Below are 16,527 nucleotides of genomic sequence, written 5' to 3'. Positions count from 1 at the left end.
GAACCACTCCGTCATGAGCCACGGGCGCCGTGTACTCATGACGGAGTGGTTCCATCATGCTGTGGCCGTTGGCGGCCGCTCCGCCCACGAGGCACTGATTCCCCGCCTGTGCGGGCGAACAATGCAAGTGGGCGGAGTCGTGACGGAACCCCTCCGTCATGAGCATAGCTCGTCCGTGGCTCATGACGGAGTGGTTCCGTCACGAGCATGGCGGCGCCGCGCTGACCCCGAACCCCCCCAGCGCCGCGGCGGAATTCGTGCCGCGACGAAGGGCTTAATGCATGGGTGTTTCAGGCTTGCATTGCATTATCACGCCACAGTGGCTTCCCAGCTAAATCTCATAACAAATGATATGGAGCCCAGCAGCAGGCACACATCCAAGGTCTACATGATTCCACCCAAAGATCCTGATCCAGCCAAGCCTATCGAAGACTTGACCAGGGTGTTGCAGCAGCAGACAAGCAGCTAGTGGAAAGGTAGGTCACTCAAGCATGCACATGTACATATGGTAACTGCAATGTTATTTTAATGTGGTTCAATTCTACTGTATGTCTAACTGTGCACTGGCACTATAATTAAAAAAAACATGCAATGTGTGAACTTCCACCGAAAACCCGAAGGCATTTGAAGAACTATAACAGAGCCCTCAACTGCAGAGCAAGAAATTGATTACTATGATTTTAATTATGCTCTAACAAATAAACTGTCGGGTAAAGAGCTCTGTGGTACAGGAGAGCATTTTGTAAAACGCTGGCATCCACTGTTTGATCTTCGCTACCTTATGTTTTGAACTTTGAAATAAACCCAGCCATCAGCTTTGTACGTCTGACACCTCCGGGCTCAGGGAGTGACCATTCACACCAAGTGGCACGTGCCCTTTTAGTCACCAGCCTTGGGCTTACAAGTGCCAGAATACAAATCGCTGAAGACAAACAATGCCAGGAGTGACTAAACAAAGCATACATGGAGGCTCTCAATTGGTGAGATTGGTGCCTTCTGACCAGTAAGCGTTACTCTGCACCAAGAAAGATAAAGGGGTGTGGCAACTGACGTGCATGGCTCTAGGTGTGCTTATGTGAGGGGGTGTTGTATATGTGGCTCGCCTGAGATTTGATGCGGGTAAGGTGGTGCTGTTTCCGAGTAGTATTGTGTGAGAATGAGTGTCTGTGTGTTTGTATGTGTGAAGTGTAGTACTGTGTTCCAAGGTGTCATATGTGGAAGCGAAGTGCTAATCATAAGGGATGCAGGTTCTTAAACCTATATATAGTGTGAGATGACCTCTCTTAGGGGCATGTCTACAAGGCGGCGATATAAAATTATCGCCGCCGTTTTTGGCCGAAAAGTGGCGATAATTTTATCGCTATATCAGCAAGGTCTCGCAATCACGTGAAACCTTGCCAGAGCGCCTGAATTCCTAACACCCATCTTTGCATCTCTAATGAGATGCAAAGTGGGCGTTCCTCCCCAGGATAACGGGAGAAATGTCGCTAAGCGACATTTCTCCTATTATCAAGCCTCATGCAAAGCAGCATAGCGACAAGAAAAGTAGCGATAACCTCTGTTATCGCTACTTCCCTTACTCCTGCTTTGAAACTGACTTAGCCATGATATCCTATGGAGGGTGGATATCATGGCTAAGTGGATGTATGTCGTTACAACGCACACTTTTACAACGCATGCACTTACAACGCATTTTTTACAACGCAACATCCACAACAACGCATTCCATTACATAGCATGACACTACAACGCATTTTTAAAAACTACCTTTACAACGCATTCCATTACATCGCATACTACCTTTACAACGCATACCATTACAACGCATAATATTAAATTGCATTTAAGGTAAGTATTGGAGAGTATAGGGGTAAAAATTACTATTCTAACTCCAGGGGGTGCAACAGTAGGGTAAGTGTTGGATAGTATAGGGGTAAAAATTACTATTCTAACTCCAGGGGGTGCAACAGTAGGGTAAGTGTTGGATAGTATAGGGGTAAAAATTACTATTCTAACTCCAGGGGGTGCAACAGTAGGGTAAGTGTTGGATAGTATAGGGGTAAAAATTGCTATTCTAACTCCAGGGGGTGCAACAGTAGGGTAAGTGTTGGATAGTATAGGGGTAAAAATTACTATTCTAACTCCAGGGGGTGCAACAGTAGGGAAAGTGTTGGATAGTATAGGGGTAAAAATTACTATTCTAACTCCAGGGGGTGCAACAGTAGGGTAAGTGTTGGATAGTATAGGGGTAAAAATTACTATTCTAACTCCAGGGGGTGCAACAGTAGGGTAAGTGTTGGATAGTGTAGTGTAATATTATGCGTTGTAATGGTATGCGTTGTAAAGGTAGTATGCGATGTAATGGAATGCGTTGTAAAGGTAGTTTTTAAAAATGCGTTGTAGTGTCATGCTATGTAATGGAATGTGTTGTAGTGGATGTTGCATTGTAAAAAATGCGTTGTAAGTGTAGTGCGTTGTAAAAGTTGCGTTGTAAAGGTTGTTCCCCGGCTAAGTATATGAGGCCCTATCAGCAAGCTATCGCCAAACTTCATTGGATTATCGCTGGGTTTCCAGCGATAATCTCACGTTTGGCAGTTAGCGCTAGGATTGTTATCGCTTTTGAGATAAGCGTTGCTTATCGCACGCTATCTCAGCGATAAAAATCCACGCTAGCCGGCGATAATTATCCTAGTGCTAAGTGCGCTTAGCGATAATTATCGCCGGTTGTTGCTGATATGCCCCTTAGTTGTGCTGAATGGCACGATGTTGCTTTTAGGGCATGGCCACAGCAGATTGTCGAGGTAGCTACAATGAAGACACAGGACATCATACCTAATGTTCCTATCACATCTAACAGACATATTAGTCGAGGACAAATTCCCAAACTCTTACAAAAAAATAACTTGTGAACTGTGACATGTAATTTAATTTCTTCAAATGTCTTAAATCACTATTGCCATGGCCTGGGGGTTAAAGGCAGAGCTTTCTGGTATCACATTGTTGAACACAAGTGCTTCTGTGTTGAAGTATTTGTAGGGCGTAGCCTCCTCCAGAGGTGCATTTGCCATGGGCATGGAAGATTACAGCTGAGATTTACTACAGGTTTGCACTTCGCCTCTATGACTTACAGTGCAAACACTATCGAACAGAGGTTTTAGTAGAAAACCCAGAGCTCCTGAAGGGGAGTGCTCCAATGCCCAGTGAAACCAGGTGAAAGCAGAGAGTCAAGAGGTCTATCGCCTGATTCACACTGCAGCACAGGTCTTAAGCATCTGATGCCTTGTGTGGTTGTGGACACATAGAAACTTGCACTGAGTGTGTACCCCGAGTACAAAGCAGAATACACTGCTGGATCACCTCTGCGTCGGCGCACAAGGATGAGCATCGCACAGAACATCCATTTTCAATGCAGGCGCTGCCTATGAGGCCATTGGTGAAGAACTCCTGTTGAATCTGGTGCTGCACTATTTTTGATATTCGCGCAACGCAGTGCTGCATTTTTTTTATGCAGCGTTGCAATTTTTCCCACAGCACTCCACTGCATAATCAATAAAAAATAATATGGGTCCAAGAGTTTGCCCTAGTCAGCTAAGAGTAGAATCGTTTTGCAAAAAAGTTTATCAATTGTGGGTTTTATTTTATTTTTTTGTTTACTTGAATGGCTGGATTCGTCTGAAGTTTCTTCCTATGCACAGATCTTGGCAGTCAGCCTGTGGAGAGCTACAAAGTACTGTGCAAGAGTGGCTATGATGTAAGGCCAGTGTTTATCCATCCAGTTAGAGATTATCTGAGTTCGACATTAAAGTGCCTGCTATCCTCAGTGTGGGGGAGTATGTATGTTGGAGTGTGTGTTTGAGTGTGTGTGTTGCATGCGGTGTGTGTGTTGGGTAGTATTTGCTTTTACTTGAAGAGAAGAGTAGCACTCACATGATGTGGCAGTGGCATATTTTCAAAGGGCATTGTGGGACCAGCGAATTTTAGAAGCTCCGCAGCAAGGAGCTGGATTTTAAGGGGCCCCATCTCTTGCTGCCTTCTTTGGTCTATCTTACAAACAAGCTGAACAGAAGGGTTGCGTCCTCGAACCATCTGTGGTGGGCTCTCGTCTGAAGGTCCTGCTTGGGGTTACTAGTGTCAAGGTCAATACAACTGTGGGTGCCACCCTCCCTTACAAGTAATCAATAATTTTGAATATTTATGCAAACATTTTTGACATGTAAATCAAACTGTCCATAACTTGTTAGGATTCTCATCTTTTTGAGTTTAGATAAGATAGAAAATTCGGAAGTTCTGTTAATTAGAATACAGTGAATTCGAGGTTTTAAGAGATAGGCTATAAGAAATCAATGGTGCCAGGTAGTATAAGGAAATACAATGCGATGCACATTTTCAGTATTTTCTTTAATAACAAAGCAGTTGATGGGAACAGAGTCAAAACTTGTGATCTTTGATTCTATGGTGGTGTTGTATTTTTGCACCAAAAAGCAACCCCTGAGCTTTCATGATACATTTTTAACATATCGCAACACTACATATCACTAAAGTAAAGCTGTTGAACAAGCCCTATCCTCTTCCGGTACCCAATGCATGGACATCAGTACTTTCCAGATTTGAGACGAACCATTCCATTCCATTCCATTCCATTCTATTCTATTCTTCTTGGTTTTTGTAGAGCGCATGGCTACCTTGTCAAGGCTTCCCAGCGCTAACTTACCAACTCAGACCAAGACAGCACAAGCGGCCTATCTAGAAGAGATATGTGTTCAACAGTTTCCTGAACCTTGCTTCTGGCTGTTCACATTTCAGGGATATAGGTAGGCCATATCACAGCTTCGGTACACAACAGGAAAAAGAGCGGCCCGTGCATCCCGCTCTTCTGATCACGGGGACCTTCAGAAGGACCATGCGTCCATGCCGCAAATAGCCCTGGCCCTGCCATCCTTCACAGCACCATGCATCTATCGAGTGTAGCTCGGCACTGAGGCCAGTCCACATTTTTAGACTTCTACCGTATCATGCTCATTCAACCTCACACTACTGGGCCTAATGCGTAAGGAGAATATTGCACACTGGTGGGTGCTTAATAATTTACTGCACACGCCTGGAGGTATTCTAATAGGTTCAGAGCATGAGCAGGGTGTGAATGTAAAGGCATGCATTTTTGATACATGTTTCTGCTGCTGTGCGGCATGGTAGCTCAGTCCCCCGTGTAAGCTGATGTTCATGGGTGTACTCACTTCTTAAGGACTGCAGCAATCAAATAGATCATTTTGGCAGGTACCCTTGGGCAATATGTTAAACATAAAGCATGATTCTATTGCACACCAGTTTCATTTGACATAATACCAGGAACATCAGAAGGTTTTAAAGACTGACATTTATTTTGTGTTTGTGGAAGTCTTACATTATACGGCAGGATAAATTCTAATTTATAACATCAGAATATAATATGTAAATATATATATAGTACAATAAATTGCATTTTTACACATAAATACAAAATCTGAGGTAGGGCCTCAAGAATAATGACTTTTAAAATGAATAATGTACAGAATATATGCACTATATCAGATATATATGATGCATTCTTTGTAACATAATATATATATATATATTCTCCAATGTATAGCTAATGAAAAAAATATAACGACCTGATTTGGGTACATATCTATATCCATAGGCAGCAGTACCCATATAGAATGCCTGTAAGTATATATGACATTACGCAAGTAATTAGGAATTAACCTATTCAGCGATAGGTCCACATTAAAGTGCCAAAAGAGACACGAAGTACACTATACACAATAATATGTTCTACTCAGACATCAATTAAAGTCCTAACAATGAAATACACCTATAAGGCAAATGGTTACCTGAAGATGTATTTAACAATGAAGCACAATGTACAACCTTCAAAACAATAAGATCAGGCAAGCTCCTCCTTCTTGAAGTAATACCGATCAGGAAACACATTAAAAAACATTCATTCTTTGGTCGCTTCCTGCCCATGCATGAACCAAGGGAGAAATCACCAATTCTGTGAAAGTTCACTGCAACATTAGCTTTGTGTCTCTGGACCGAGCATTTGAGTCCATTGGTAAGTTAGCCTGTAGTCAATACAACAAATGAAAGGTCATTGGAAATGCTTAGGTTTGGCCCACCCCTTTAAATGCATTGTAAGGGAGACCAGACATCAATAGGTTAAATAGTGAAGGCATGCAAAATATACTGTTGAGTTAAATTGAGAGGTTTAGTGCCAGCTTCTGCTTCTCCTCTCTCAGCATAACAGAGATCTGCTTAGAGCTCACAAGTTAAGGACACCAAATCCCCTCAAAATGGCCGCCATCATATTTTCATAACAACCAATTACAGCATGGCTGGTGTACCAGCAATGACACAGGAAGTTCTGATGCCCAGGTGTACTTCCTGGTTATTGAAGGTGCACCTTTTGACCAAAGCAATGAAGCTCTCAAACCAACATGAATGGTTCTGATGTCGAAGCAGACCTCATACTAATAGAGCAACAACGCCTGATCAGATCAAACCTAGGATACATTAATACGGTCACCGCACCAATCAAGCCACAGTAGTGGCCGTCACTAAGCACGCCTAAGCACCTCGATGTCCTCGTCGCCGTCCCATGAGGACATCAGAAGTACAAGTAGAACCGCATCATTGGGACAAGTTAAGCAGTCTCCGTCAGTGCATGCTGAGTTGGACAAAGACTTCAACAAAATCGCCTCAGATACCCGTTGTCAAAGCTGAAAACCCTGAAAACAAAATGTGTTCAATTTCCACAGGACCAGAAAAAGACAACTGAACAGCAAACACTTTAGTACAAAAACTAATTAGGGAATGAGACAAGGTACCATTTTTGTTGTTAAAATTGATTGATACATTTCTTAGCATGGTGGCGGAAGCCGTAGAGACGAAAGGCGAAGAATGGGCTTAGATGATGTAACTTTGATGCATTTTAAAAGAATTCCCTATAAGTGGAATAATTCGATCTTCATCACAGAGGCACATCAATCTATACACAGTCGATGGAGCAGAATCTAATTAAAGGACGGTGTGACCCCCACAGAGCCTTCCAGATGTGCGATCTCAGGCATTTTTTTCAATTTGTAGGGCGCATTGTTGAACCCTGCTCTTCCTGCAGTTTTTCTCAGTGCAGCCCTGGGCTGTACATGGCTGGCATATTAAAAACCCTCTGCTTTCCCCATGCGTCTGCAGAGGGGGAAAGATGTGCACTTGTCTGTCTTAATACCATTGCATTAGAGAGGGGCTCAGAACCAGGCATCATTCCCAGCAATAATGATGCCTTGGATGATGTGGGGTTACCGGAGCGCCCATTGTTCTAGATATGATGGCCTGTGAAAGACATTACTTAGTAAGGCATGTTTTTAGAAGGAATTGTTCTTTATGTGGCGCTTGAGAGAAAGCATTCATGGCATAGGCACGTAGCCAAAACAATATGGATATACACAAGACAGGATACACTTACTGAGATTTGTGCGGTCACTCATCGTGTGGCACGGGAAATTTTGCACTGCACTCACTAGATTTTAGGCCCACGTAAACAAGCATTTTAGGCAGGTTTGCATCACAAAAGTGATGCAAATGTGCACAAAGTATTAGCTTAGCGCTAACGGAGGTATCCTTGCGCCATGGTGCAAGGGTGCCTCTGTTGAATGAAGGATTGTTTTTGTGCAGGAAGATGTACCTTCCTGTAAAAAAACAATCCTAAGAAGCATTTTCCTCTTTCTGTGTGTGCTGCAGAATGCAGCACACACAGAAAGAGGAAATAAATGGGAGAAATAAAGATATTTCTCCTTGTTACACCTCACCTCAGGAGGCACAAGGTTTTGGCACATCTCCAGATTTACTTGATTTTGAAAATTGGGGGAAGCATCAAAATCTATGGGTATTGCGTGGGAAGACCCACCGCACCATATAATAAAATGCCTCCTAGGTGCAGAGCAAGGCGACGCAGCGATTTGCGTTGCGTTACTCAAGATTTATGAGGCTACTCAAAGCCACGCAGGGTGGCTTTGAGTGGCTTCATAAATCTGATTCAGAGCCCTGCGTCACACATGTGCCATCATACGTGGTGCAAAAGTGATGCAGAGCTCTCATAAATAAGCCCCATAGTTTTTGATGCAAAACCCTACCTGCTTAACAATAGCAGACAGGGTTTTGCAGCAAACAATAATGTCATTTGAAAGTTGGCGTGAAAAGGAGAAATGGTTTTATTCCTCATAACTTTTCCCACATTGCATGGGTACTATACTGTACAGCATACATGGGAAAAGTTTTAGAGCTTGTGTAGGTATGGTATCATTTACTGGAAGGGTATCCTTCCAGTACAAAAAATATGCCAGACTCACAATGACACCTTATCACAATGGCACAAAGGTGTGTGTGTGGGGCTCGGAAGCCTAATTGTGCACCAGAGCTAAGTAGAGGGCAGGCTAGGGCAATATCTTTGTACATAGGGTGCTTTCCTGTTCTCTCTCTCTCATGCAACGCAGGGCAGCAGTTTTGAGTGCTGAGCTGCGTGGTGTTTTTTTTTTTAACTGGGCCTTGGATTGTTTTGTAAATTGACGCTACATTTTACATTGTGTTGCACCACATGAATGCTCGCACAAAACTTTAGTAAATATACCCTAATCTGATTTTTTCTTCGTTCAACAAAAGAGATATATATGGGCAGCTGACTCAGTGGCAAGGGCAAGAAGACAATATTAAGGGTTTAGAGGTTGGCTATGTTTATTGTTTTTATACAGCATGGAGACCATGGCCACACGTGAATGTATGGGCTCTTTCTTTCCCCTCCAGCATCTTAACCACCAAACACCCACTGATGAGGAAGTAATATTTAGGAGTTGACTTGTAAGAATTTGCTGGTTTTAGTGCTCTACAAATACTAACCTATTCTATATAATACTATGCTACATTACACTATACTATTGTATAGGCTGTTAAATTACATCATACTATACCAACTATACCATACTATGATTTCCTATACTATTTAGCACTTCACTATATTATAATGTACTATACAAATTACAAAATGTTGCAGATTGGTACAAAACCAAGGCTTTGCCCACCGTGGTGCCAACGCTGAGGCTTGACATTTGCCAGTCTCACACAGGTACACATTTCATCAGAATTGTGGTGAAATGAGGAGTAGATAGGATATCATCTATCTTCTGTAGACATTATTTTCCTGCCTGCTTCCTACAGAAAATGTACTATGTCTTACTTGCTCCTCTGTTCTCCACTATTGAAATGAGTTGTATTCCAGTGTGGAGGGATAAGTGGTTCTGTGACAAGTTCTGCAACCTTCAGCTTTGGCCTCACAGAGAGCATCTCGGTAGTTCTGCATCAGCCTGCAGCCTTTGTGTTTCTAAAAGCTCGCTATTGCACAAATACCATAGCACACATACCATAGCAAACCAGTGCTAAAACATGAAGAACTGCAGCTTCACATGAATGTGCGAGATTGCACATTGTTAAGATTGTGTGAAAGGATTTTGGGATCTGCTATGCATCCCTTCTATCGCCAACATAAATGTAAAAGCCGCATACTACAGGACAGATTCGCCAAAAGTGACGCTTTCGCGATGAGCTGTTTGCGTGATAACATCTTGAGGGAGGCCCTCAGCAAGTTACATGGAGGAGCCCCTAGTGTTCCGGACCCATTCAAGCCGATGCCCGTGCAGAGTGTACAGAACCGGAGGGGGCCTCCTGGAGCTTGGAGGCGTCACGACACCGCGGGGGCTATCGTTACGCCACTGCATGAGGTAGGGTGGGCAGCAGTGCAAGTGCAGTGCAGCAGAATGTAGCCCCACCCACCACATAAACAACAGGAGGATGTTCACTCCTTGAGTATTCATTGGCTCTCCTGAACCATGTGTGGGGAGCAACCACGCCTGCTGGCATCAGCAGCCCTCCGGCTCTTAACCCATGTGGTCAAGGGAGCACATTTTCCTTGATGGGTCCTAATACGTGCCATTATGGCAAATTATTAGGGTTTTTGTAATTCTTCACACCAAAAGTCACGCTCTTCGTGAACAGTGGTACACCTGATCTCACAATGTAAACGGGGACAAATGTGTCAGCAAGTATGCTATCCTTTAACGTAAGGTTCTGTGTTAGCCGCAACATGGCTCCACTTATAGGCCACAATTAAAGCTTGGCCTCTTTGCATTCAGTAAATCAAGTTGTGCACAGACATAGCTTTCTGCATAGCACCATTTCTCCTTTGTAAATGTAACCATGGCCAAAATATTATTTTAGGACATCTGCACTTGCTCAAATTGCAAAAGAAAGTAATGGTACCAAGTCTAATAACTCTTGCTTCTGAAAAGTATCAGGTTCCTCCCTGCATAATTAGTTATCGTTTTTTTTTCTATTCAGCATCTCAGTAAAAAGTCTGTTGGCAACTGTTTTAAGTTTGTGGCAGGTGGCCTTCAAAGCATGGAAACTGGCCTTGCTCTTTCTTTCTTTTTTGGAAGCACTCTTTGCAAATTTGCGTGATCAGATTTGCGTGATCAGGGTCTGTCGATGGACAGTGCACTGACCCTGCTGGATGCTCCATAAACATGGTCTTCTGTATATCTCCAGATCAGGGCTTGTGTGCCTAGGGCACAAGCAGTGCAGTACTCCATCACACTACTCGGTCATTGTGCGTCAACTCTCATGACATAGGGTTACTCTCACATGAGAGACAGATCAGATTCCATGCCCATTTCATTTTTGGCCATGCTCAGCAGAAACTTCCAACAAGATTGACCATTAGAGTAAACTGCAGGGCTGGTTTCTCTGATATTGGCTCCTTCTGATAAAAAGCTAGAAAAAGCCACCCAAACTAATTGAAAACAGGAGCCCGTTAACAATACCAGACAGCAGAGCGATGTAATCTTGTCAAGAGAGTTAAAAGCCTTTCATGACTTGTGCTAAATTGATGAACCTCCACTTAGCTTTAAAGTAACAGAGAGTGAGAAGCATGCCAAGTGATTGGCCACAGGGTGCAAACCTACTGGTAAGCTCCAACGAGTAGGGGCCGCTATGGGTGCAACATGGAAAATAGAGGTATCTTTTCAAGATGGAGGTGATTATTAAGCGAAGGAAAGGAGGAGACATTGTTGAAAAATTTGAACCAAAATGAACTTGCCTCCAATACCTTTCCACCAGAGGAACTTCTGCAAACTATGCAGAGTTAATCTGAGAGACGAAGACTTAGCATTTACTGGGATCATGTAGGTAGTCTTGTTCATGTGAATCGAATGTCACGAGAACTTTGCTTTGTGGATCTCAATATCAAATTAACCTGTCTACGAGGTGACTCATCTCAGTGCCTTCAACGTATTCCACTCTTGGGTGATATTGTTATCTTGAGATACATCACAACAAACAATTCTCTAAAACCAGACTAGACTATTCAATTTGAGAAAAATGCAGGTGCTTGTAAAACTTGGACCAGCCTGTCAAGCATTCTTTAAGCTGAACTCTCCAATGTGTTATTTTTAGTGCACCAGTTTTTCAACTATTCCACCTGCAAGTGCATGAAATCTTCAAAATCAGCTAAAAACGGTTAAATCATTGCATAACCCAAGGGCACTGACCTACATCGGAGAATTTGACATTCTATTTGACTTCATTCCCATGTCTTTGATCCATCTGAAACAAACTGTGAGGTCATTCACAGTGAGGTTAGCTCTTGGTTATTTTTCCGGTGCTACACGGTTTTATGATTTGCTTTATTTTCTATATGTCTTGACTAATATGGATGGGTTAGGGTTATTTAGTGATGCCTAAAAAACCTGTTCTAACACTCCCTGAAGTTTTCTACTCAATTTGATGTATCCGATGCAGAAGGGTCACTTTGGAATATGCAGTGACTTACTGTACGGTTCTCAGTGAGTTTCTTGACTGAAATTACTATGGATGCTGCAACGATGATGCTTATATTGACTCACCTAAATTGGATAAATAATCTTGACTTGTCATCTCTCAGACAGTAATCCAAATTTACATGTGGTGAGTCACAATTGCATGCCTCTTTGGAAAACGCATGCATGTTCCCTTTACACAAAGATCGAAGGGGACACAGTGGAATAAGGTTACAACAGCGATATCAAGACAGGAAAAGGCGGGACTCCAAGGGCAATTAAATAAGAATAATCCATATTTCTTTTTTTATAACCTTTAGATTATGATTCCTTGTCATCAATGGAACACATAGGCTGGCGGGCGGCTAGCACATCTACAACACAGAGCTCACCACAATGATAACAAGATCACAGAAACTGAAGAGGTCCTTTTGAGGAGACTCCATGCAAGACTATTTGTGAATGGAAGGTTCAACAAGATGGCGGCATGACAACTATGGACACACATTGAACTTAAGATTTACCTGAGACCCTGTAATGTGAAGACAAGAAGACAAAGTAAGAGCATGATAAAACAGTCCCCGAACGTCAACTACCTTTAGAACTGTAACTACACAGCTGGGAAAAATGGCTACTCTACTCTAAGGTCACCATACTGTATCTACATTTTTATTATATATTTATAGGGACATTGAACATCACTAGTACACAGTACATGAACACTGATCACTTTAAAAAAATCCTAAGTGTTTAAGATACAGTAGCATAGTTAAGGTTACCATTCTGCCAATTCCTTTAGACGTAGCATCTCTCTCACAATGCTTTAGATATAACTGTTGCTTATGAACTTCTAATAAGATGCTGAAAAAGCCGTGACGAGTTTCCTCTGCATGTGCCTGACATCCCATTATGATGGGGAAGAGAATCAACTCAGTGGTTGGAGAGCAACCCAGTGCATTATGAATCCACACAGAGGCAGCAGACAGGAACATTGGTGGAAACCATTGATCTTGAAGATCTCATCTTCAATACAATATGTTTCTTTCGCAGATAATATTCAGAATTCTAAATACTACCCAGGTGAGCAAACTATTTTAAAACCATAACATAAAATTGATTTTGTATGGACTCTATAATTACTTTTGAATATGGCATAGTCTCTATTGAATTTGTAAATAACCACCCCTGTAGCAACTAGGCATCCAAACATTGAGTACATGCTCCAGGTATATGTAGCTAAACACATTATGAGAGAGAAGAGACATTCTTTATAGTGCATGTACTATATATATAATATATAGACAGATTACAGACTCCATTATATCCCTACTAGTTCAAGAAAGTAGTACACAGAGAAAGAACATAGAAAGAAGTTCAGGAGCGGAAACTAGGGATTACTAAATTTACCAGCATAGCTCAACTAAATACAGCTTTGTTATGTAGAAACCAGTGTAGAGCACACCTACCATTGTGAGAATAGAAATTCAGGCACAAAATATACCATGGCTTCTTGGAGAGAGAATGCGAACACTCATATGATTTTGAACAGTAAACTTTTGAGTGCACTCAATTTAATGTCTATGGTGTGTTAAAGCTCATGAAACTAAAACATTTGTCAGACAGTACTATCATTATGAAGAAGTTGATGTAGAATGGAGAATCCAAAAATGTTAATGGCAAAAGAAAAAAGGAAACTGGTGTCCATCTGCCCTTAAAATATAAGGTTTGCTCTCACTGAAAATAAGAATATTTTTCTTTTTTTATGGTTATCTGATAACTGCTTAAAATGAAATTTTTGAATATAGAAGAGTGGCTACATTAAAGGTATTAAAGGGTAGGTATGTAAGGTATGCAAGAATCTCTTTTGTCTTTCTCAAGCTTCTAAATACTTCTTTCTTTAAAGATAATATCTTTAGAAGAGGCACAATGTTCATCTGCTATTTAATTTGGAACTAATAGGTAGATAAGTCATTGCATGTCAATTTTTCTTAAAAAAATAACTGAACTCATTCATTGCATTTTGATGTAGGGCAGAGCACCAAGGCACCTTGCTGTTCTGCCCTTTGCCAAAGTGAAAGAGTACGAATGCACCGTATTTAAGCAATATGTAGCATTCCTGTCCTTTCTGCCTGCGCTGGTACCGTTTCGCATCCTAGCACCAACATAGGCACCCTTGCACCATAGTGCAAGGGTGCCTACATTGCAGACAGGATTATTTTTGAGCAGGAACGGGCACCTTCCTGCCTAAAAACAATCCTACAAGGCGTGTTTCTCTGTCTTGGTATGCTACAGAATGCAGCACACGTGGAAAGAGGAAAGAACGAGGATAAATAAACATATTTCTCCTCGTTACGCCTCACCTCTGGAGGCCTATGGATTTGGAGCTTCCCCAGGATTACATCACTTTATGAATCTGGGGCAACCTCAAAATCCATGGCTGTTGCATGGGAAAATCCACCACAATGCCCATAGACTGCCTCCTGGGCGTAGAGTAAGGCAGTGCAGCAATTTGTGCTGTCTCTCTGTACTCATGATTTATGAGGCCACTCAAAGCCACGCAGGGTGGCTTTGCATGACTTCGTAAATCTTTATGTAAGCGCTGCTTCACACATGCACTACTTCACATACTCTGATAAATAAGCCCCTCCATATACAGTTAGAGAGGAAAGCTAAAAACTATGGAACTATAGCCAGGTTTGTCAATGTTAAGGACAGGGTGCTGAATGACAAACAAGTAAGAAAATAATCTCCAGTATAATTCATCATAGATACATTTAATTGTACATATTCAGGGCCTCGAGTACGGCATTTGTGGCACAGGGCAGCTCAGCAGGACACCTTGCTGCACTTCCCTATGCCTAAGTGAAATGGCAGGAATGCACCGTATTTAAGCAATACTGTGCATTCCTACCCCTTCTGCTTGCGCTGGCACCATTTTGGCAGCTTAGTGCCAATTTAGACACCCTTGCACCATTGTGCAAAAGTGCCTCTGCAGGTAGAATTCTTTCTGTGCAGTAAAGGGCACCTTGCTGCACAAAAACAATCCTTCAATGCCTTTTCCTCTTTCTATGTGTACTGCAGAATGCAGCTCACATGGAAAGAGGACAAAATGAGGAGAAATAAACATAATTCTCCTCGTTATGCCTCACCTTGGGAGGTGTACATACTTGATGCTTCCCCAGGTTTGCATCACATTGTAATTCTGGGACACCATCAAATTCCCTGGGTGTTGCATGGGAAAGCCCACTGCAACGCCCATGGAACGCATCTCGGGTACAGAGTAAAGTGACGCAGCGATCTGTGCTGCGTCACCTAACTCATGATTAATGGAGTCACTCAAAGCCACGCAGGGTAGCTTTGGGTGGCTTCATAAATCTTTATGAGAGATCTGCGTCATGCATGTAACACATTACGTGGTGCAAAAGTGACGCAGGGCTGTCATAAATAAGCCACTCGGTGTGGATATTCCAAAAGTCTGACTGGACTTTACTATCCCAAGGGCCAAACCCTAGATATAATAGCCTCTATATTGATTATATGTTTTACTAGATTGCCTAGTCTCTTTCTTTTGATTTTGAATTTGCTCCAGGTTCACGAAGGAATTTCTTCACCAAGTGCATACTGAGTAAAAGAAACCGCTTCCCACTGGAGCATCCTTGTGTGTGAACCACTGAAGGGAAGTCCAGACCCCATAAAAGGTCTGCTTTACTACAATCATTAAGAGGAATGAATGGATTGATGAGCCAGTGGCCTCGTCAGTTTCCCTGTAACACTCTCTTCTAGCCTCCAAGTTTACTGCATATCGTGAAAAGAGACCCTCTAATATAGAAAAATGCAGAAAGTTTGTAAAAAGAAGGCTGAGATTTCCTTAGCAAACTACACATTTAATTTTTTCTGTGGCTTTATTTTTTGCTACAAGCCAATTCGTTAGAATTACTTGACTATAAATCATAATTTGATGGCGGTATGGCTTAGAGATGTGAAAAGGCATGGTGAGATTGTGTGCATGGTTCTGGCAGTCACCAGTATGTATCCTGTGGCCTAGAAGGCCTAAAGCTTTGACTCCTATGCCCCTAGGCCATGTTACTACTGGGCAATGAATGGACACCCCTGAAATAACAAACAGTGCGTAAAGCGGTCTGCCTAGAACTTATCACTACAGCATGCGACAAAAACTCCTACACTCTCTAAGCAGCCACGCTTAGCATCTGCTCCAACTCAAAGGTCAACGATGTGGAACAAAAGACATACAATACACACACAGGAAGACTGTGCCAACTTGGCACAGAGGCAGACAATACTAGCACTGGGTGCCCAGCTCAAAATCTTTAGGTGGCAACTTGAGTCCCAGGGAGTTGGTGCCTAGAGGATCAATCATGTTCTTGTAGCGTTCACCGCGATGTTTGGCCAAAAATGGACCCCAGTCTGGCTGCGGCATGCAAATCAATTTAAGCCTCTGTAAGACATGGAAAAAAACAAAGACATTGTAAACGGTACATCACGGAGCACACACTGTACACTCATCTTTGCATCAAAGCACTGAAGAAATAATAAATCTAGAAATATTTACAACCGTCAAAGTGAAAGTTACAGGTGAAACTTTTCTGGACACTGACTGGCCACAATACAA

At 42.3% G+C, this 16,527-nt stretch overlaps 1 protein-coding gene across 2 annotated transcripts in view; it reads right to left on the bottom strand.

The window, feature by feature from the left end:
- Window positions 1-5,374: 5,374 nt before the first annotated feature.
- Window positions 5,375-16,527, bottom strand: part of SLC6A5 (solute carrier family 6 member 5) — a 284,699-nt gene continuing 273,546 nt past the window's right edge. For both annotated transcript variants that reach the window (XM_085643604.1, XM_085643605.1), the window contains exon 16: window positions 5,375-16,353. In XM_085643604.1, the coding sequence (XP_085499730.1) occupies window positions 16,198-16,353 (156 nt within the window). In that variant the 3' untranslated portion in view covers window positions 5,375-16,197. The remainder of the gene's footprint in view (window positions 16,354-16,527) is intronic.

This window comes from Triturus cristatus, chromosome 3_1 (genome assembly GCF_964204655.1).
Source record: "Triturus cristatus chromosome 3_1, aTriCri1.1, whole genome shotgun sequence".
Classification (NCBI taxonomy): Eukaryota; Metazoa; Chordata; class Amphibia; order Caudata; family Salamandridae; genus Triturus; species Triturus cristatus.
The sequence above is the reverse complement of the archived record's forward strand: the minus strand, read 5'-3'. Positions and strand labels throughout refer to the sequence as shown.